The 22,899-nt window shown below is 44.7% G+C and overlaps 1 protein-coding gene across 2 annotated transcripts in view; it reads left to right on the plus strand.

Annotated features, from left to right (window-relative positions):
• Window positions 1–22,899, plus strand: part of DMC1 (DNA meiotic recombinase 1) — a 1,020,186-nt gene that overhangs the window by 421,004 nt on the left and 576,283 nt on the right. For both annotated transcript variants that reach the window (XM_069652814.1, XM_069652812.1), the window contains exon 7: window positions 4,514–4,555. In XM_069652814.1, the coding sequence (XP_069508915.1) occupies window positions 4,514–4,555 (42 nt within the window). The remainder of the gene's footprint in view (window positions 1–4,513; window positions 4,556–22,899) is intronic.

Raw genomic sequence — 22,899 nt, forward strand, 5'->3', positions numbered from 1 at the left:
TCCAAAAAGACCCGATGGGTTTTAACCTTTGAGTGAGTCTTGATGTTGTTACCTTGTGTCACAAAGTTGTCATAAGAGGGGTCCAATTTGGAACGAGCCTGGGGAGAGCCAAAGACAAGAAGCTCAGTTTTATTGCCATTGAGACACAGCAAATTTGTGGACATCCATCTCTCAATGGCATTATATATATTATTCAGAGTACCGGAGTCCTTGGCGTAATCCCCAGACAACTCAATGACCAGCTGTGTGTCATCGACGTAGTAAGTGAAAAATACTCCCAGCTCTTCTAATAGTGTACAGAACAAAAGTATGTACAGATTGAAAAGAAGGGGAGAGATGGAAGCTCCTTGAGGGACACCATACTCAGTAGGCGAGGTAGAGGAGGAGACTGAGCCCCATTGGATTTTAGATTTGCTATTTGACAAAAAAGAGTGGATCCAATTCACTGAATCGGGAGAGCAGGCACCCTGATGTCGTAGGCACAGAAGCAACGCTCGTGGCCGACAAGGTCAAAAGCCGCGGACAGATCTAAAAGGATCAGCATCCCGGCTTTCCCCTTCTCCAAGATTTTCAGTAGGTGGGATTGGAGATCCACTAGGGCAGTTTCCGTACTAAAAGAGGGGCGAAACCCTGATTGTCGGCTGTGGAGGTTTTTATTGAGTTCCGTAAAGGCTTGTAATTGAGCGGTGGCTAGCTTGTCCAGCATTTTCAATAGAAATTAGCTATTGGGAATAGGCCTGAGATTGCAGGGCTCGGTAAGGTCCAGGTTCAGTTTCTTATCGATTGGAGTAATGGGGACTTTCTTAAGTCCCATGGGGACTTGACTGTCTCTAAACGATGCATGTAAGCTGGTAAGGAAAGGTGCAAACAAGTCTTTGTGCTCCCAGATTAATTTAGGGGGCAGAAGGTTGAAATGACAAGAAATCGGGTGCATAGACGAGAGCGTGTTGGTCATGTCTTCAAGAGTGATTGGAGAAAAAGAGAACCCGGTAAATTCCCGCTTTTTTCTGTCAGATCGGTGGACACTTCTGCTGCTGGACTGTCTTGCCCTGGGCTAGTAGAATTCGGTCCCTGGCAGTGCAGATTTTATCTTTAAAAGCCTCATCTGTTCCAGAGCAATGTTGGTCTGTGGCTATAAATGGGGCATCAGAAGCTTTAGGGTTTTCAAGGGTATTTAGTATCTCGAAGAGTTTCCCGTTAAGAATGTAAACTTTAAAAACTGTCTTACTAATAGCAATAAGGTCAGCCCGCAGGGTAAGCGAGTTGCAGGCACTTTCCTGTAAGCCCCACACACTGTTTTCTATAAAGACAAGGTTGTTCTGAATGTGAAACCTTCTTTTCTACCACAAGTAGTCTCTGACTTTCATTGTCACAAAACATCATTTTGCCATCTTTCTACCCTCCTCCTCATCCTGGAAAAGAGGAAGAAAGATTACATAGGCCGGACCCAACAAGGGCTTTCAGTTTTTATATATCAAAAATGTCGAAATTCGTTTGAATGACCAATTATTAATTAGCTATACAGGTTGTAAATTGGGTTTAGCTGTGACAAAACAGACCCTATGCAGATAGATTATTCTGGCAATTGGGGAATGTTACAGGTTAGCGGGTAAAGACCCGCCGGAAGGTTTGAGAGCACATTCCACACGGGGCATGGCAAATTCTGCTGCTCTTCAGAGAGGTGTTCCAGTAAAAGACATATGTGCAGCGGCCACTTGGTCATCTGTTCACACTTTTGTGAAACATTATTTATCATTATTTATATATTATTTAAAAATGTATAAAGCGCAAACTAAGGCCCAAAGGCGTCTGCCTGGATTCATCCTCCTGTCAAGAAGGACAATTTTGGAAGGCGGTCCTTCATTCAGTCCATGATAACATTTAAGGACGAAATAAAATTCATACTCCCACCACCAAAATTATTAATGCTTTAGGAGTCTCTCAAAAAATGAGGAATGCGTGGGAAGACACAATCCACTCGAAAAACAAGTTACTTACCTGTGGTAACGTTCTTTCGATTGGGTGTTCCCCCATGTATTTCTCATTGCCCCTCTCAGCCGACCCCACTGTAGAATTGACGTGTCTATACACTTTATGCTTTCTTGGAGTCTATGGTATGCCTTGTAATTCCTCTATGAGAGGGGGAAAGCAGAACTGAAGTCAACTGGTGCTCCGTGCGCTAGTTATAACGATGATGACGTTGACAGTCGAACCGAGGCCCGCGAGGAACATCGATTTGACGAGACAGAACACAGCGCCCTCTGTTGAGAAACAGTTTCCGAAGCAGCAGAAGCTGGAAAGATATTATCAAAAGATGAGGAATACGTGGGAGGAACATCGAAAGAACATTACCACAGGTTAGTAACGTGTTCTTCTACATAAGGTTAATTTCCTAATGATGGCCAAAGCTTACAGTTATGGCCTCTATGATGGTACAATGAGACAGCCCTAACAATCAGCGCTAGATTTGTCCATCTAATGTATCCAACCAATCATAAACGGGCTCCCATCTATATCCGTCACATATGAAATAGTGGGGATTAATTTCTCTTTGTACAGCTGCAGCAATGGTTGCGACATGTAACCCCCAAACGGAAGATCAAAGCTCTAAAAAGCCAATATTAATGCTTTTATTTCATTCTTTGGCAGATTCATCACTTGTTTTTCCTATCTGGAGTTTGTTATTAACTATCTCAGGTATACACATTATTTTACTTCTCAAAGGGGATGTTTATTAGGGTGCCAAACAAATTTCATATATCTCGTTTTCCTCATAAAATCACATTATTTTAGTTTTATTGTTGTTCATCTCCAAATGATTCTCTGCAGCTAATTCCCGCATTTTATTGAAGCAACGCTGCATCTCAATAGGCTTCATGTCAAATATTTTAAAAAAACATCTGCATAAAAATAGACTGGGGATCTTACCAGGACCTATCCTCTGTGGATAATTATTCATCTCTTGAAATGTCTTCTACATACAAATGGACAAAGTTGGTGATAAATCACACCCCGGTTTTAAAACTCTAAGTCGAATGTCCTTGGAATATAAGCTCTCCAAAGAAAGCCATTTATAGATCTTCCCATTCCTTTCTAAAACAAGTTATTTCGAGAGTGCATCCCTATCCTCAATTCAAGTATTATTCTCACTCAAAAGCAATGCAGAGATTACTTTACTGAGAAATTGATTAGTGATATTGTCCTGTAATTATGAGGATTTTGAAGTTTACACTTTGTATAAATATATATTATGAGTGCTCGTCTCCAAGAGAGCAGTATTTAAGAACTCTCTATTTACTTTCCGAATGAGTGAACACACTGATTTGAACATAATTCCGCTAAATGTTTTGACACTATATTCCTCAGACCATCTAGCACGCAAGCATGCAAATAACACCGGGAATGGCAATATTAAGGTTCTCACTAATACAAGCATATCTATCACACTACACATTAAACCTTAGCTCACACTACACACACTACTTTACAACACTTGATTTTAAATATTAGATATCTCACATCAGTGCATAAAGAAAGGTAGTCTTCAGAAGTAGTGGTGTAGTGTGAGTCAAGGTTTAATTTGTAATCTGATGGATTTTGTTTTTGTATTAGGGAAATTCTTCATTTTTACTGTGTGTTTTTACTTTAATGTTGGCATTCCCAACATTTGTAGACCATCTTTTTATAGGTAATAAGCTTAAGTCTTTTCAAAAGCTTCTAGAGGTGGAGCTAGCCGAGTCTTTATGAACATTGATAACGGTACCAATGATGGAAAACCTGGATTACAAGTCAGCAACTTCTCTATCTTTCCATAGTGTTTGTTTTTTCCTCATTTCTTTCTAGTCTCTTCATCTCCCATTGTAATGGGAAACCTAGCTATTACATACACTGTTTAACAATATAAAAAATTACTCCTCAACACTATGTGAAACAAAATAAACTGACCATAACTCTGAATGTGGTACAGCTCAAAAATTAAGTGTTGTTCTTGGAAATGTGACAAGCCTGCACTTTGCAAGTTAGAATCATGTGGCGGGGTCATCTCAACCTTTTTTCCTTCCGAGGACAATACATTAACTATCATTAAATTGATTAATCTAACACGTATTTAATGGAAAAATGATGGAGAGCTAGAATTAAAAATATGTAACTTTTACTTAATTCGAAAAATCTTGATGGGAAGTAGAGTTGCAAGTAAGTATCCTTTGCTTTTTATATGCATACACTATCTAAACCTATACATATATATGTATGAATCTTTAATCTTCTTTTACACCTTGGCAGAATTAGAACTCTCTTAAAACAACTGCTCTTATTTTAGCCCAATTATTCTTCAACTCTCCCTGGAGTTTTGTCTTATCACCCCAAAGGTTTGTTTGGACCATACCATTCAATCTTCCTTCTGGTTCAAGGGTTGAACAAAAGACTTTTTGTATATCATAGTCTAACTTTGCTACATCTGTTTCCCACTTATTTGGGCTTCACACCAAACTAATGTTCTATTTATTTCTAGAATTCCGAACCGGCAAAACCCAGCTATCTCACACACTATGTGGTAAGTATAGCCTGAACTGAAACTTTAAATCTGACACCAGGTTTCTGGGATCATCCATAGAGTTTGAGGCATGGACATATTTGTTATGTTGGTAACTAAAGGGGACTTAAGGGTCGATGTGATGTTCTTTTTCTTTACAGGAGACTTGCGCTGTTATATATGATTCTGCTCTCAATCTTGCAAGGAACGTGGTCTTCTGGTGTACCAGTTTCTTCACCAATTGCGCATGACTTTGATACATATCCCTAGAATTATCCCAAGTCGTTTACCTGATCCATGCAATCGCTTTCAATGTAGGTATTTTGGGGGTATCTTTGGAGGTCGGAACAAACCCTGGCCATATACATATTGTTCTGATCAATGTGTTTTGGCTTCCCTCCCACTGTGAAATTGCTGTTATATTGGGGATCTTGGAAGAACTGCTGGTAACCACTAAAATCGAACTACCGAATTTGGAAGTGATAATGGTGGGAAAATTTAACTCACATTGTTTGCCTTGGACTGTAGCACTGGATAAGGAATAGGATCCCACATGTTTGTCTGTACAACTACAGATTGAACAGGGTAGATATTGGAGGGAGTTGTGGGTACACTGTGGGAGATATACCTGTGAAATTCACCTGGCACAGAAAATAATCTTGCTCTTGGCTGGACTATGTGGCTGGACTTGGGGGGGCTTACGTCAGGCTACAAACTCTTTAGAGCTAATTAGTAGCCTGGTGAGTGATCACCATATAGTCAGCCTGAACCTTAACTTAAAAATCAGAAATCTAAAAACGAGTTGTAAAAACATTGTAATAAACACCCATACGAATAGGGCCAGTTGGGACCAGGGAAGTATGAAGACCCTTAAGGGGCTGATGAGAAATCTTTGGAACACTACCACGCTGCCGGAAAAAATGTACGAATTGCGAGTGGAAAACTTCCCTACATTTATTATGGAAAAGGTGGGTAACACAGGGATCAAAGTAAGGGCAATGTGTTCTAATCGTCCTAACGTATATATGTGAAGGAAGTTCAATTGACGAAAAGGAAGATGCGTAGGAAGAGCAACGAAGTAAGTATGGTTCCCTAGATGAGACTGCAAACATTTTTGCAATGAAGAAAGAAAACAATCCTATACAAATTGGATTAAAAGCCATAGGTGGCTGCTTGCTCAAAGGGATGGGGAAAAAATGCTTGAGGTGGTGCTGAAAAGAAATACAAAACATTTCTGGAATATCATTAGTCAAAGAAAAGAGAATGAGAATATCGATATGATAAATCCTAGTCAGGAGGATGATTGGGAGAGATACTTCTCCGAACAGTAAAAAGGTGAAAGATGTGTAATGCCCACAGGGATGTGTAGTAAGGGATGGGATCTGGATATTTCCGCCCAACATCTCGAAACGATAATAAAGGCTGCCTCCAACTCTCGAGTCCAGGCCTGAATGGCTTGTGTAATTTAATTATGAAGCAGGACCCGGAACTATGGTCAAACATGTTAAATATACTGTTTAGAAATGTTCTAGCTACCCATAGCATTCCTCTTTCTTGGTCTACCTCAGTAATCGGCCCGATATACAAGAAGGGAAGTCGCCTTGAGCCTGCAAACTATTGGCCTATAGCGCTAATGGACATTGAAAACAAAGTATTCACAAGATGTATTTTGAAAGAATTGGAAAAGTGGTGTAGAGACACAGAGAGACTTTCCAAATTCTAGACTGGCTTCAGTAGGACTACGGGAACAGACACAAGTGGTCTGCCTATACAATCATTCATTGACGAGGCATTAAGGGAAGGAAAGGATCCACTGTATGTGGCAAGTCTAGATCTGAGTTTGGCCTTTGACACTGTTGATAGAGCAAGACTCTGGGAAAAGCTTTCAAAGTGTGGGATACCTGCCTACATGCTGGAGATTTTCATTGAACTGCATTGAGACACAGTGATAAAAGTACGGTTGAACATGACCAGAGAGGTCTTGAACCCCAAAATCACGAGCAGGGCACTGAGGCCGGGTTGTGTCTTGGCCCCAAACCTTTTTAACGTATATATCTTGGATCTGGGTGACCATCTGAGAGAAGCCTCGTTTGCAGCTCCCAAGATAAATGAGGAAAGATGTTTTTGGGTGGCCTGCACAGATGATATCTTGCTATGAATAGAGCTGCAGTAGGTCTGCAAAGACTTCTGTTACGTCTTAAGACTATGGGCCTCATTACTAATGTGGCGGCCACGGAATGAACGGTGCCGGTAAGGGACCAGCACCGTACATTCCGGGCCGCCACATTATGAGTTCTGCAGCAGGTCCTGCTCTGGACGCCTGGCCAGACCAGACGTGCAGTTCGGGACCCGCTAGCAGTCCAGGATGCTAACAACGGGCCCGTCATTAATGAGGTGTTATTAGAACTACTACTAGTTAACCCCCGGAGAGGTAAAGGGACACATTCTAGCTAAAGACTGCATATTGATAGCTGAAGCTAGGACAAGGTATGGCCCTTACAAAAGACCCCAAAAAAAGGGGAACCCTCTTGAAATACCTTAAACGGTGTCCCGACAGACGCTATAGAAATACAGTCATGAGGTCCAGATTCAACCTACTGCACAATGGCGAGGTGCTATCAATTCGAGGCCAAAGGGAGGGTGCAATATGTATATTTTGTGGGTATTCCTTAAAAACGTTAAAACATTTGTTGATTTCTTGTCCTTTACTGCAGAAGACCAGAGAAGAACTATTTAATAGATTTGTTTACGACATTGGCTCCCTGAATGCTGAACATTTTTTGGAGGTATATCCTACAAGGCACTCCATCGATTGTATTAATGTGCGTAGTTCACTTTTTAAAGAAAGCAATGATTATATGATATTTTAAAATGGTATGTGTAATAAGATGGAGGATTTCTCAATCATGAGTGGTGATAAACCTGGATTCTAGTTAACATTGTGTTTAATTTATAATTCACTACTCTTCCCCCCACTTTATTATTGAATATTAATGTATTTTTAATGTGTTATGAAATTGAATTATCAAATGTATTTATGTGATATATAAGGTTTTGAACAAAACCAATTTAAATAAAAAATGTTTTAACTTTCAAACATGTTTTTTGTAAAACCCCAAACAGAAAACAATGAAGGAAACCATTTTTTTTTAAAAAACACAGTCCCCAGAAAGGCTGAATGCACATAATCTTTATACAGCCAGATTGGCTCACATGGCCCCACAAAGCTTGGCACCCAGGGAGTCGTCTTAGTTCTGTTTAGTTCTGTTTTGTCTTGGCACAAATGGGCGTGTTTTAGCTCAAACTTGTGGGCAATAAAAGGCTACAGAAAGGAGATAGCATGCAAGAGGATTTGAAGCAGGATATTTGGTTGGCATAGAAACTGTTAATGCTTTTAGCATGCATTACTACATCACAGAATATTTGTGTGTATTGCTGTTCACCAGGCAAAGTAAATACATCCAATCACATAGCCTTGTATTTTATGGACAGTCTTTCATCCTAGTCTATCATTTCAGCGTAATCCCTTGTCTAAATTTTTCATCCAAACCCAAGCCTCTCATCCTCGTCTCTCAACCTAGTCTCTCATCTTGCTACTAGTCTCTTGTCTTAGTCATATGCCAGTTGTAGTCTCTTGCCATAGTCTTTCCCCCTACATTCTTATTCTAGTTGCAGTTGCTTATCCTAGTCCTAGACCAGTCCTAATCCTCCGTCCTATCCTAGTCCCAGACACAGGGTGTGTTTTCCACCGTATAACCAATGGGCATTTATTTCACTAAATGTGTACCAGTCGGCATATTTTCTTTTGCCAGCATATCTCAGAACAGGCAAAAATTACAAAAGAAAACTGCATAGCCTGTCCCCAGAAAAAGCACAGCCCTAGTCTTGATCCTTGTCGCGGTTCTAGTTCTTATCATAGTTCATATCACAGTCTGAGTTGTGACAGTCCTAGTACATGTCCCAGTTAGTACACACATCCTAGTCATATCCCTCATCACAGTCCCAATCCTCATAACACTTCAAGTCCTTGTCACAGTCCTAGTCCTCACCGTAGCCTTCATCACAGTCCCAGTCCTCGTCACTGTCTCAGTCCTCGCAACAGTCCCAGTCCTCACCACAGTCCCAGAATTCATCATAGTCCCAGCCCTTATCACAGTCCTGGTGCTCATCACAGTCCTAATCCTCAGTCAAAGCCCTAGCCACAACACTCAATGACTTATTTATTGGGTATTTATAATGCACCTATACAGCAAAAGGTGTATCAAATTGCAACAAGACTGGGGAGTGGGGGGGAGGGGGAGGCAGGGATGAAGAAAAACAAAAACGGTCATATTAGGCCTTGTGCCATTCAGATGGTGCAGTAACAAGAAGTGCGGAGGAGAGGTGAGGGGGGTGCCAGTCAGAGCGGAAAGCCCTAATGCAAGGAGGGAAAAGAAGTGCAGGTCGGAGTGGCGAGCGCACAAAAAGCTAGCAGAAGGGTAGAAAAGGGGCCATGGGTTAGGCGAGTGCAAAGGGGAGGCCAGGTGGACAAGTGCCAAGGAATGCAGAAAGTGCAGGGGAAAGAAGGTCCATGTGCTAAGTGCGAGGAACAGTACTGGATGGACTCAAGTGGTGGGAGCCCAGCCAGTCTAATGCAGGGGGAACAAACCCGGTTGGGCAAGTGTAGGTGGGAGGGGGGGTTCTGGGGAGACCAAGTGCCAGGGTAGACTAGTTGAGGAGATCCTTGTGCCCTGTATGAATCAGAAGGAAACCAGGCAGCCGGTAAATATGAGGCCGAAAGGGACATTAGCAGAGGAGGGGCGAGGGAAGAAGGAAGAGAAAAGGAGGTTCTTGAGAAGCTTCCAGAACTTAAGGAAAGCCGGCTGAAGTATGAGAGGGGCAGGGAGGCCATTCCAGAGATAGGCACCTCTTGAAGGGTAAAAGCACTGTTAGCCAAGGACGCAAACCTGAAGTTTGCTGTTATTCATAGATTCCTTATTTGATAGACAGCGCACATCCACCAGTTTGTCAGCCGCTCGGAGCGTTCGCCTAAAAGCGCTGCGGATAATCGGGAGCAGCACTAATTTGTGTCCTTTTCAGAGGCCCGACTTCCCAGGGCAGTTCCTGAAGGATGAAAGCATGACAGCATTACCCCACCGCCCCTCTTCGAGACAATTTGCGGCGCAGAGACTTGTGGGTGGTTGGGTGTGTTTCAGAGTGTCATCCCACGGCCAGTGGTTTATTCAATGTGTATGTTCATGTGGTCGTTTTGTGTGTGTGGAACATGTGGCCACCTGCAGCCACATTTCCGACCACCTGCTTGTGAAGTATCAGGCCTGACGTGTGAGTGCAGAAGCTAGTGCATGTGGCGACCCGGAAGAATATAAAGGAAGCATCCATGGAAGTTGGGTGATCAGCCATCAACAAAACACAAACATCCCACGGACAGGGTTCCTTTCACCACAAGGCAACTAGGCTGGGCAGTACAGACTGATTTTTAGCCAGCGCCGTGGTCCGAGGTGTGTCTTCATGTTACCTACATTGTCCATTCCATTCGGGAGATGTGTTAGGAAAGATTTTATCCATGTGTAATTTTCCCTCCATTTGTGGACCCCCCAAACATTTTCTTTTGTGTGGCTATCCTATCCTGACTTTTACCAGTGGAGCACAGCCTTCAGCTGCACTCCCCCAGGCTTTTGCTCACTTGTTGTGGGGAAACTGCCATGTCCTTCAGACTGTCAGTACTGGGAAACTGTCTCCGACTATGTTGCCATTTCTTGGTAACTTTTTAAGAGTGCACAATGTATCTTCCAGTGCCGTGCGCTGGGGTGCTTTTTGTTTTATGGCCCTAGACACCCGCAAAGGATTTTTTGGTGATTGTACAAGTGTGTCTGGGACGAACTGGTGGCAGCAGTTACTTTTTAAATGTGTTTTACTTCTTTTTACAGGATCACATTGCATTTATCGCGTTTGGTTCAAGACTGTGGCCAGGTCCGAAAATGGCTGAAGCACAAAGTCTTTTATTCGGTCCCATGGCCATTTTGTCCCTTGCCTTTCCCCAGGTCGAGTGACCCGGGTTTTCCTTATTTTTGGCATCCGGCCTCCTGTGAAAACAGATCTCTTTCGCAGGCTTCTGCATGTCACGTGTGTGCCCAGGAAGCGGGTTGGGACTGTCTGGTCCCAATACACACTATTGGTGCCAGGATGTCTGGAGTGTCTGAGTGACTGGGACCACCGTGGGCCGTGATTGATCCACGACTGGGATGCCTGCATGAAAGCAGATCTTCAATTGGAAGTCCTTGATTTTGGCGCAAAGCTAATCTTGGATAAGAGAAGGGGCTCTGCATCCATGCCAGGTCGATCACCTGAGTTCTGCCCAAATTCCAGAAGGAGCCAAGTATCCTGCAACAAAGAAACAGACTTGTGTTACTGCCAGAGATGCATTGGAAGGTTTACCACCTTTCGCCCTCTGCTGTCCCATCGGACTCCTGTTTTCTTGATCGATCAAGAAGGCCTGCAAGGGCGCTTTGCCCTTTTGGAGTAGTGAGAGCCACTACTCTCAGCGCCCCAAGCTTACCCACCGAAGCAGCCCTTTCAGAATTGTTCCTGGGCCATCCAGTGAACTGTCTAGCTCTACCCCCAGGTATCCAGCAGAACTGCCGCCATTTCGGGTTGCTTGTTGTCCCCTGCCCTCGCCTGTCAAATTTCGTAGGTCTTCCGCCTCTGGGTCGCAAATTAGGAGAGTGTGTAATGCTGCATACATCTGTGATTCCCGCTTCACTACCTCTTGGTGACGGTCGCTTTAGGTACCTTAATGACTTGCCCTCCTGTGCCTTGAAGCCTGCTGCATCAGAATTTTATTTGTATCTCCTTCAGAAACTGAGAAAAGGCAATTGTCCCGTCACAGACGATCTTTCTATCCCACAGCCGCTGAGAGCCAATGCGCTGCAAAACTGAAGGACTCAAACCTACTAGCGACCCCAACTAAACTGGCCAAATTTGGTCCAGAATGTGCCGAGGATCAGTGAGTACTTGCATCACTTACCGGTGACCCCTGGCACAACCGATCTCTTTTAAGCATGAATATCCCTGAAAAGGTATTCACTTTTGGCTGGGTTAGCCCATGCTCTATAGCTATTCCCATCTTTTGAAAACTACTCTGCCACCAAGTGCAGACAGACCCTACTCCAATAGTGGGAACCAAATCTTCATCACCTCAAGCCCCTTCCTGACTCGCTACAGATCCCTCAAGAAGACCTGTTTTTTGTTCTACCTCTGCGATCGTGCGTTTTTACGCACAACTGTACTGTTAAGCACAAGGCTCACCAGTTCTTAGGGCTGGACTGCGAAAGTTAGGGAACGACTCCTAAAGAATTTTCTAATGCTCCTTGTGTGTTAACTCACCCATACCCTTACACGTTGTGGTTGCGTTTTATTCCCTTGCCGCATTAGAAAACATTGTGTGTATGTATATATATATATATATATATATATATATATAACTTAGTATAGGAATTGTGTGGTAACTGTTTTTATATAACTGAAGTTTACCTGTGTCAATTGGTCTGGCCGACAATAGATGTATAGATATTTTTGACATACACTTGTCTAAGAGTAATCTGTGGATCGTTACTGTGTGTGCTCATTGTGGGCTTCCATTCACTCTCACCCCTCCTGAGACTTGGGCCTCATCACGAATTCGTCTGTATTTCCGGCTGTAATACCGCCGACTGTAATAGCCCTAGCACCGACCGGTCCGGTGGTATTACCACCGGATCACGGGTTGGGCCTTAACGGTAAATCCCCATTCCTGATTGGGTCCATTGAATCCAATGGGGAATTTTCGGTGCTAATACTGCGGGCTAATACAGCCGGCTGTAATACAGCCGAAAACAGGGATTTTCACCTCCAGAAAAAAGCTGGAGGTAAAACAGCCGATTTAGCGCCCAACTCGTGATAGGGCCAGCCCTTAAATGCGGCGTTAATACCGTTACAACCGCATTTAAGGGCTACAGCCCAACTCGTGATGAGGCCCTTGACCGCCTGCCAAGCTAACTAGATTGGTCTGGTTTGTCCAGAAGGTTCCTCTGTTTCACTAAATGAGGGCGGCCTTCTAAACATCTGCCCACCAGGTCAGAGTTTAGAAATCCATCTTAATAAGATGCTAGTCCAGTCCTAGTTTTAACTTTGCATTCTGAGACTTGTAGTGCTGTCTTTTTAATGGGGTAACTCCAGGACTACGAGTTTATTTATTTATATACAGGAGGAACAATGCTCTTTTGGTTACAATAGATAAAAGAAATGAGATTTGACGAGAAGCAGTCAACTTCTTACAATGGGGTGAGTTTGAGGGACATTCTGATCTGGTTGTGGAGGGGAGTAAATGGAATAATCACTGGGGGCAATACCTAAGTGGACATACAAAGATTAGGGATAACCAACATTGGATATTTTAAGTGCAAGTCCCAGAATCCAAAGTGACCGACTGCCCTGAACTGTCTTCATGTATCTGCAGTTGAATGGGGGTTTGGGGTGATGGAAAGGGAGCTGTGCTGGGCTCGCCCAGTTTCCAGTAGAGAGTGGAGCAACTACCTACCATGTTTCATGGCTGTGTCAGCTGAGAGTGGAGCAAATACCACACACTCGGCAAAGGCCAGCAGAGAGTGATGCAAATACTGCACACTTGGCAAGGGCCAGCCAAGAGTGAAGCAAATACCACACACTCGGCAAGGGCCTGCAGAGAGTGGTGTAAATACCACACACTTGGCAAGGGCCAGCATGGAGTGGAGCAAATGCCACGCTCAGGGCTAACCCGAACAGCCAGGTATCATAGGCAGGAAAACAGGGTGAACCTACAGGCACCTGTAACTCACAGTGTGCTTTGACCCCTGACTTCTCTGGCAGCATTGCGCTGGACCGGGAAGCCCGGGAGTGGTGTGTGTCCAGGCTGGGTTCTTCTGAGAGTTATCAGCATAATCTGCCTTTCCTAGCCATTTCCAACTAGGCTGCAGTACCTTCTCCTGTTAAATGAGGGCATCAGGGTGCTCTTCACTTTCCCAAGTGTGTAGAGTCAGGTTACCAGAAGAGAACAGGGCCTTGGGGATAGCTTTATAAAAAAGGTCTTCCCACCAGTAAATAGATATGTATTCTAATGTAGCACGTGTATGCACTTAGAAGAAATTGTGTAGGTTAGCATATGCATTAAATGGGATGAACTGTGAAGGCTAGCACATGTAATGCACTAGAGGAAATTGGGAACGTAGCACATCTATTACACTCAGAAGATCTGTGAAGGTTAGATGTATTTGAGGGCGGGCAGTGTGCTGCACTTAGATGGACTTGGGAGCGGGCACGTTTATAATGTTGGCCTGTCTATTGCGCTCAAAGATTTATGATTATAACCTATCCATCACACTTAGAAGATCTATAAGTTAGCCATTGCAACACAAAGATTTATAAAAGTACCCTTGATATTGCACTGATGCCTGAAGGTAGCCCACTATAGATATATAGTAAGACTAGAAGGGTAGCCTGTCTATTGCGTTTAGAGAATCCTATGATCCTAAGATAGCCTGTCTGTTCACGCCTTGAAGATGTACTAAGATAGCCAGTCTATTGCGCTAGGAAGGCTTTGAGGGTAATCTGTCCATAGTGCCTGGAAGAGTTTATGAGGGTACCCTCTCTCTTCACACAGCGAGATCAAAGATAAGCTCCATCTGAGCTTAAGGTATGTATATCGCACAAATTCGGTGGACATCTGCCGCAGGAACGGCTATCCATTCACACACATTAGAATGCAGCTACGACTACGACAAATTCGGTCTAGCTTGTCACTCATCAGGCCTAGTCCTCGTTACAGTCCTAGTCCTAATACTTGTCACTATAACAGTCCTAGCCCCCTCACAGTCACAGTTTCCCTTACAGATCTAGTTCTCATCAAAGTACTAGTCACGGTCACAGAACACATCACAGTCCTAATCTTTGTCAGTTCAGTCATATTTCTCATCACAGTCCAAGCCTCACCAATGTCCTATTCCTTCTCACATTCCTAGCCCTCGTCACAATCCTAGTCACCAGCCCTCCTCTTCATCCCAGTCCTCTTCACAGTCGTATTTCTAGTCCTAATCCTCATAAGGCTACATTCTTTGTCACACTCCACTCATCATCACAAGCCTTGTCTACATCACAGTTACAAGTCCTAGCCCTTGTCACAGTACTAGTCCTTGTCACAATCCTAGTTCTTGTCCCAGTCCTAGACTTACTCCTTGTTACAGTCGTTGTCCTCTTCAAAGTCCAAGTCACAGTTCTAGTCCTTGTCAGTCTCCTAGTCCTCATCACAGTCCACATTGTAGTCATAGTCCTTGTCAAAGTCCTAGTCCTGGTCAGTCATCATCACAGACCTTGTCTGGTCCTAGTCCTCCTCTCCATCCTAGTCCTCTTTGCACTTCTTGCCCTACTCCTTGCCACAGTACGAGACCTCATCAGTCCTCATGTCAGGACTATTCCTCCTCACAGGCATATGCCTAGTCTTCATCACAGTCCTTCTCCTTATCAGTACTAGCCCTCATAGTCCTTATTCCTGTCCTCATCAAGTTCTAGATTACATCACAGTCCTAGTCCTTGACCTCATCAGTCCTAGCACTTGTCTACCCTAGTCCTTCTCTAGTCCTAGTGCTAGGCCTCATCACAGGCCAAGCCATAGTACTCATCACAGGCCTTGCTGTCATCAGCCCTAGTCTGTGTCACAGACCTAGTCCTCATCCGTTTTTGTCCTGTCTTCATCAAAATCCTAATCCGTATCCTCATTACATCCATAGTCCTCGTTATAATCATAGTCTCGTCACTTTCGCAGTCCTAGTCCTCATCAGTCACAGTCTTAATTCTCGTCTATCATAGTCCTAATCTTTGTCACAGTTCTTGTCCTCGTCACATTGATTTTTTAAAAATGTTTATCAAGAGATCATAGCATGAAATAATTTGTGCATACCATGTGTACGTGTGCAAGATACAGTAAGAACTTCACAGATGAAGTTTATAGTCCAAAAATATTCCAAGTTTTATTTAAAGTTTTTAAGAAACTCTGCAAAGCACACAATCCCCCCACCCCCACCCCTCTTTCTGAGTGACAGGCTTGCAGCATATCCTAGAATTAGTCCACATATTCACAACAGGCCATCTTACTCATGGGTGCCAGGTTCAAAGTGTATTGGTGGGAACCAAATATTGACATGAAATCACCAAAATAACAGGGTAGCGGAATTAACATTACATGCTCTTTAACCCTAATAACATCACATGAAGAGATGCCATGTGATCTCCCTTTACACTCCCTTCAAAAGAATATAGTATGTAGCAAAACTTGAAAGCACCAAACTACATGGGAAATAAACCTGAGAATATGTGAGGAATCTGTATAGAAACATATTAGGCAAAGTATTCAGATTCACCATGAAAGAGTAAGAGCTCGATGAAAAATGCATACCTGGAAAATGAATACAAGGCAATACAGCAAAGAAGTTGACTTAATACCGCTCCGTGATTTTCTGCAGTCCATTGTCCAATGCAAGCGAGAGAAACAACAGTGTTTATGTTAAAATAAGTGAATCTCACTGATTTAACATGAATAACTATTTGAAAACTTGCCATACCCGGTGAAAAAACATACTTCCACATATCATTTAAAGATATATTAGTGTGGTGTGTTCAGATATGTGCAAAAGCATATATTTTTAACATGCAATACAATGACAATAGCATCACTATTGGTCATGGGTCAAGGGACCTGCTGTAGAGATGTGTGTGATCTCTCATTCATAAGTTAGAATCATAGTAGAACTACATAGTGTTTCGTCTTTCTGAGGTCCATCAAACAATGAAAATTAATTCAAGTGATAATAACACCTATTAATGCCATGTAGAGCCAATGAACACTTAGAACTTGATAACAGTTGGAACCCATTTGTCCCCATGCACCTGTAAAAGGCACACTTCTCACAAACTGACATCATTTGAAATCAATTTCTCATAGTCATGGGTAAACAAGAAAGGCAGACCCCGGTCTACTGGGTAATGAACTACTGCCAGGGTTGTATTTTAGGTCTGTGGGGCAAAAGTTGAGAAGGTGCTGCAAAGTGCCATGTTTAAACCACTGCTTCTTGATTGCATGAGGCAAGGCGGTAGATTGTAGTGGGCATATCTCTACCATGCAGGCTCTTTATCTAGCTTGTAGGAATTCTTGCTTCCACAGCTCTCACTCCTGACGTGGTTCTCTTTTGTAATATGTAAACGTTTTTTAGGCTGCTGCTTTTCTGGTATTATTGAACGGAAGTCATCATATTGCAAACATTCAAGCCTACCTTACAGTGTGTGTGAATCTTTAAGGAGTATATTCATCTGGACTAAATATATCACAATATGCTGTCCTCGCGGATTACACTAACTAGCATGACTGAATGCAGCTGGCATCAAAGGGGTGGCTAATGAGGATTGATCCGAGCCAGAAACAATGTTTCAAGGTGTGACCTTCCCCTCCCATTGAAACTTATGTGTTCCTTTGAGTATAAGAGAACGGTGCATAGAGGGGATGGGGGTTCACTTGAGTCGGACTCTCGAGTTGCCGTTGGTTCTGTTTTGTTATTGCTTTTACTAATAAATTGTTCACCGATCCACCCGAATCGTGAGTGGCAATTTTTCCATTGCAAGATTTTTGCCGTAAGACGTGGCATTCCCGCTGCTCTGCAGCCCGGTCCAAGTCCCGCCAGGTACACTTCCTGGTAATTTTATTTATTTATTTTCATTTATTGGACAATTGTATAGCACCTATACACAGGTATTACCAGGCGCCAAAAGACAAAAAGGGGCAGGGGGAGCATGGGTTATTTTTGTCTTGTGACAATCCTACCGTGCAAGTACATGAACGAGGCGATAAGTGCAAGTGGTAGGGGGTTGGCCCCATGTGTGAGGGCTGGCAAGTGCTGGTTGGGGCGAGGTGGCAAGTGCCAGGGGAAAGAGGAGGGGAGGGGAGGAGGAGTGCAGTGGACAGGAGGACTAAGTTGGGATAGTCCAGGAAAGGGAGCCCAAGGGCAAGTGCTGGCAGAGGATGCAGCGGGGGGGACTGGTGGAGGGTGGTCTGGCCCTTGTATGACTCTGAAGGGAACAGGCCCAAGTCCAGCGGCAGATGCAGAGTTTAGCATGGGAGGGGGAGAGGGAAGGAAGGTCTTGAGAAGTTTCCAGAACTTAAGAAGATCCGGTTCAAGTCTGAGTGGGGTGGGGGGGCTGTTCCAGAGGCAGGCGCCAGCCGAGGAGAGGGATCTACCTCCCACTCTCTGTGTGGAGAAACATTTGACCTGCAGAGAGTTGGCACCAGAAGACTGAAAGGCTCTGGCTGGGAGGTATTTTGGGAGATAAAGCTGGATGTAGAGAAGCCCCAGACAGCCTTGTGGATGATGCAGACGGTCTTGAATTTGAACCTTGCAGTCATCGGGAGCGAGTGGAGAGATTTTAGGGCTGGAGAGATGCGGTCCCTGGGCTTGCGGCCTAGGAGAAGTCTTGCAGTCCTATTCAGGATTAGTTGGAGGGGGCGAAGGGAGGAAAGAGGAAGGTTGAGGAAGAGGCTATTGCAGTAGTCAAGCTTAGAGAGAACCAGGGAGACATTGAGCTTCTGGGGGAAGGTGAGGAAAGGTAGAATGCCTCTGAGGAGATGAAGTGGAAAATTAGGCTTTTTGGCAAAGTCCGTGATGTGTGGAGAGAAGGAGAGAGAGGAGTCAAAGATGATCCCAAAGTTTTTTGCCTCACAAGTGGGTGAGGGGAGGGAACCCAAGGAGTCAGGACAGAGAGTGAGGGGGAAAGTAGTCGCAGGAGTGCCAATGAAGAGGATCTCTGTCTTGCTGGCATTGCGGAAGAGATCATTGGCAGAGCACCATGCCTGAATAGCAGTCAGACAGTCAGGTATGAGGGAGGAAGAGGAGGAGGAGGTGGTAGGGAAAGCAGCCGGAAACAGAGCTGTGTAACACTGGAAACTAGGGGAGTAGGTGGCGATCAGGTGGGCCAGAGGGGGCCAGGTACATGTTGAAGAGCCATGGTGATATTATAGAGCCCTGAGGACCGCCACAGGTAGAGAATGAGGTGGAGGAGAGACAAGGACTAATTTGCACATGAGAGGGTTTGTTCGAGAGGAAAGAGGTAAGCCACACCAGGGCCGCCCTATGCCTAAGGTATCACAGAGACAATTTATGAGAATGGAGTGGTTGACTGTGTCAAAAGCAGAGGAAAGATCAAGGAGGATCACAACAGAAGGAGTGTTAGAGCCCAGATTAGAGAATAGGTCTTCTTGTGTATTCAGGAGAGCAGTTTCAGTGCCTCTGGCTGCCCTGAAACCAGACTGGCGGTCATGGAGGCAGCCAGCCAATTCATTGTGGAGGGTCAGTTGGGGGATGACCAGCTTCTCCATGAGATTGCCCAAGAAAGGGGTGATAGAGATAGGTTGATAGTTAGCTGGGCAAGAGGGGTCAGCAGACAGCTTTTTTAAGAGGGGGTACACAAGAGAGGGTTTGAGGGAAAGAGCCGGTGGCAAAAGAGTGGTTGCAGAGGTCAGCCACGGCAGGGGCGAGAGTGTCGAGGTTGCCCTTGATGGTTCTGGAGGAGCAGGATAGCACCTGTTTAGAGGAGACTTTCATAGAATGGACTACTCTAGACACCCCATCTGGTGCAATGGGAGAGAGCGAGGAGAGTATGGGGGGCAGAGAGGAGCCAAAAGAGAAGAGAGGAGGTGGGGAGGAGGAGCAGAGGACAGGATGTAAAGAGTTTGAGGAAAAGTGGGAGGCCAGTGCTGAGCATAAGGCCTGGGAGGGAGGAGGACAAGAGGAGACTGCGGTAGGATTGGCGAGTTCCTTGCACATTTTAAAGAGTTCAGCTGTGTTATTGATTGCTCCAGAGATGCAAGCTTGGACATGGGCTCTTTACTTGGAGCAGGTGGGAAGACTGTATTGCCTTTGGAGTAGACGGCAGGCCAGTTTGTCTGGGGATGAGTTAGATGTCTGCCATTTCTGCTCTGCCGGTTTGCGCTTTCGTTTCAAAGCAGCTAAGTCAGAGTCATACCAAGAGTTGCATTTGGTGGCAGGCTTCATGCGGATCCTCGTGACAGGGGCAAGGATGTCCAGGGTGTTAGTGATAGAGAGAAGAATGTTAGGTAGGACAGAGTCAGAAGGAGAGTCCAAAGAAGGGGACGGGGAAGGGATGGAGGAAGAAGAAAAAGCAGCGGCTGACACAAGCTTCATCAGTTGAATGAGAAGGAGACTGGCAGTGTGGGGGGGGGAGACTAGGGACAGGGTAGGTCAAGGAAGGAAGGGAGGAGAGAGTGGTCAGACCAGGAGAGAGGGGTGGTGAGGGGGTTGGAAAGAGATATGTCTGTAGAGATGAGAGCATCCAAGGTGTACCCTGAAAAATGGGTTGGGCCATAGGGGAGTATAGTGAGAGAGAGAGAGAGCGTTGCATAGGTCACAGAAGAGAGCATTGGCCACACCAGGGGAGTCAAGATGCATTTTGAAGTCCCCAAGGAAGATAGGTTTGGGGGAGGAGGCAAGCAGAGAGGAGGAGAGGTCGGCCCATTCAGAAAGGAAGAGGGCGAAAGGACTGGGGGGATCTGTAGATGGTAACGAAAGTAACAGAGAAAGAAGGGGAGACAGACAGCCTGCAGACTAGGCTTTCAAAGGAAGAGTAGGATTGAGTGGGGAGGATGGAGGCAGGAGCCCACCCAGGGAAGATCAGAGCCTCTCCACCACCAGATCGGCAGGGTCTGGGGTTGGACGTGATTGTGTAGCCCTCAGGAAGAAGAGTGTCAAAAGCAGTGAAGGACATGGCCTTGAACCATGTCTCAGTGAGGGCGAGGACATCAAGGTCTTCAATGAGGTGACAGATGTCAGAGGAATGTTTAATAGCAGAGCGAGAATTGAGGGTAGCTAAGTGAAGCTGGTGCCCCTCTTTAAAAAATGTGTGCGTGGGGTACATGGGTGTGGTGCTACCCTAGGGTAGTGATGGGGGGTGAGGGGTGAGGGAAGGAGGGGTGGAAGAAGAGGGTGGCAATTTGAATAGGGAAGGAAGACGCCTGTCCGGAAGGAGAAGGTTGGGCTGAGAGTTCTGGGTCATGATAGCGCCACTGTGATAGACATTAATGGTGCATTTGGAAGATGCGAAGTGAGCCAAGAGCACTTTCCATCTAGTACTGCCAGTAATGGGTGAGGAGGAGAAAGGACAGAGGACAGAGACCATATGGGGGAGTCCATAGGTTAGTTGAGGGAACAGCAAAGAGGATGTCAGTGATAGTCTGTATGGAGGAAGCATTGATGTAGGTGTCTGTGATGGGCAGACCAGTGTTGGATCTTAGGAGTGCCTATTTTAGTTTCTTCCAGACTTTGTGAGAGAGGGAGAGTAGGAGATGAAGAAACAGAAAAGATAGGGGGAGACAGAGAGCACCATGGGGGCAGGTAACAAGAGGGGGGATCAGAGGATAGCGGGGAGAGGGTCAGTGGCACTATGCAACAGTAGAATCACCCAGGCGGCCAAGCGGACAGAAAACAATGGGTGCGCTGTAAGTGCCCAGATTTACAGATCAATGACAGGATTGTAAACATGCCTAAATTCCAATTTTGCAGAAAAAGACTTTAAAGCATACAAAAGGAAATGGCTGCACAGATGGAAGCAGAGAGTTTGGAAAGGTTAAGGTATTGGTCTTTTGGGACAGGGAATACAGAGAGCAGTAGAGGAGCCGTCTTTACGAGGCATAATATGGAGGTAATGCTAGATTAGAAGTTACAGATAGGCAGTGGGGAACTTAATAGGGCAGTGCGTAGTCCCTTCGATATAGCTATATTCCAAAGAAAGAAAGAGCTACGAATAAATCGACACGCACAGCATATTTAACATTAACAACCAAGTACAAAAATTGGGTCAGACAACATTGTAGGTCTCTTCATAGTGCAAATTGTAAATCTATATTTAATCTTCTCCATTCTAACAATAATAAAAATTGTTGGTCTTTTTTTAGGTACTTCTTGCCAGGGCTTACTGTACAGGAGCTTAACCCCATCGCTGAGGTATCCTAGATATCCTATTTGGGATCTCTATATTATGATTCCACTATAGAGCTTTTTCCATCTTTATCTATTCTCTCTTTGAATTGAAACTATTACAAGGCTTTGAAGCCGATGCTATTAAAATGGTAATCAAAAATCTAAAAACATCTAGGGCTCCTGGCCCCCACGCTGTGCCCAGTGTAGTGTTTAAATAAAATCCATCTCGTTAGGTGGGGATACTGACCCAATGGTTTGGTAAGATCTTAGCATCGGGCCAGATTCCTGATAGCTGGAGGGAGTCTATTTTAGTCTCTGTTTACAAAAAGGGTAGATAAGCCGAACCTTCCAAATATAGACTTTTAGCGATGCTCGACACTAGCCAAGATTTTTGCTACACTCTTAATAAAAAAAACTCAATAAACGGGCAGAAAATACAGGTCATTTGCATAAGTGTCAAACTGGCTTCTGGAAGTTTCATAGTACAATACATAATAATTGTGTGTTGCAATATCTATTGCGGATACAAACTTTTGCAAACAAAAACTTTATTTATGTTACGTAGACTTCTCCAAGGCATTCGACACAGTATCTCGCTAGAAACTTGGCTTAAACTTGCGAAAATGGGGACTTGGCCCTGTATTATTGTACTTTATTAAGGTGTTATATAGTGATACAGTGGTATCACTACATCTATCTCAAGAAGGGGAGCTAACACGTCAGATCAAGACTAATGTTGGATTAAAACAGGGATACGTGCTCACACCCCTGTTATACTAATATATATATTATATATATATATATATATGATGCCCCTCCTCGTATTGGAGGACATTTAGGCCCTCATTACGACCCCGGCGGTAAGCGAAAAACGATGCCGGTAAATGATTACCGGCATCGTTTTCTGCTAGGTCCGATTATGACCCGTGAAAGTGCTATTAGCGGCATCGTAGTTAACGGTGCCGCTAACTGCACCAAGGTCGCGCGCACGCGACCTTCCACGCCGTAAATACTGGCATCGCGCAAAGGTAAGCGAATCACGAACCAAGCGGACATGCACTTAACGCCATCACAAAGGCCTTTAAGTACCTTACCGCCATGGTGCTAATTCCGCCATCGCGAACCAACCGTAAATGGCCATGTGCAGTGTATCCAGCTGCCACAGGTGCACAGAATCAGCACAGGTGGAGGCAATACAGACTCACCAAGTACAAAAAGAGCACACCCCACCCCTTCCCACACCCAGTCACACTCCACAATGATTCCAATAGGACTAGCAATGTTGGGGCTGGAGGACCTGATTGCAATGCAAGCGCTACA

Source organism: Ambystoma mexicanum, chromosome 3q (assembly GCF_040938575.1).
Source record: "Ambystoma mexicanum isolate Mex_15411 chromosome 3q, UKY_AmexF1_1, whole genome shotgun sequence".
Lineage (NCBI taxonomy): Eukaryota > Metazoa > Chordata > Amphibia > Caudata > Ambystomatidae > Ambystoma > Ambystoma mexicanum.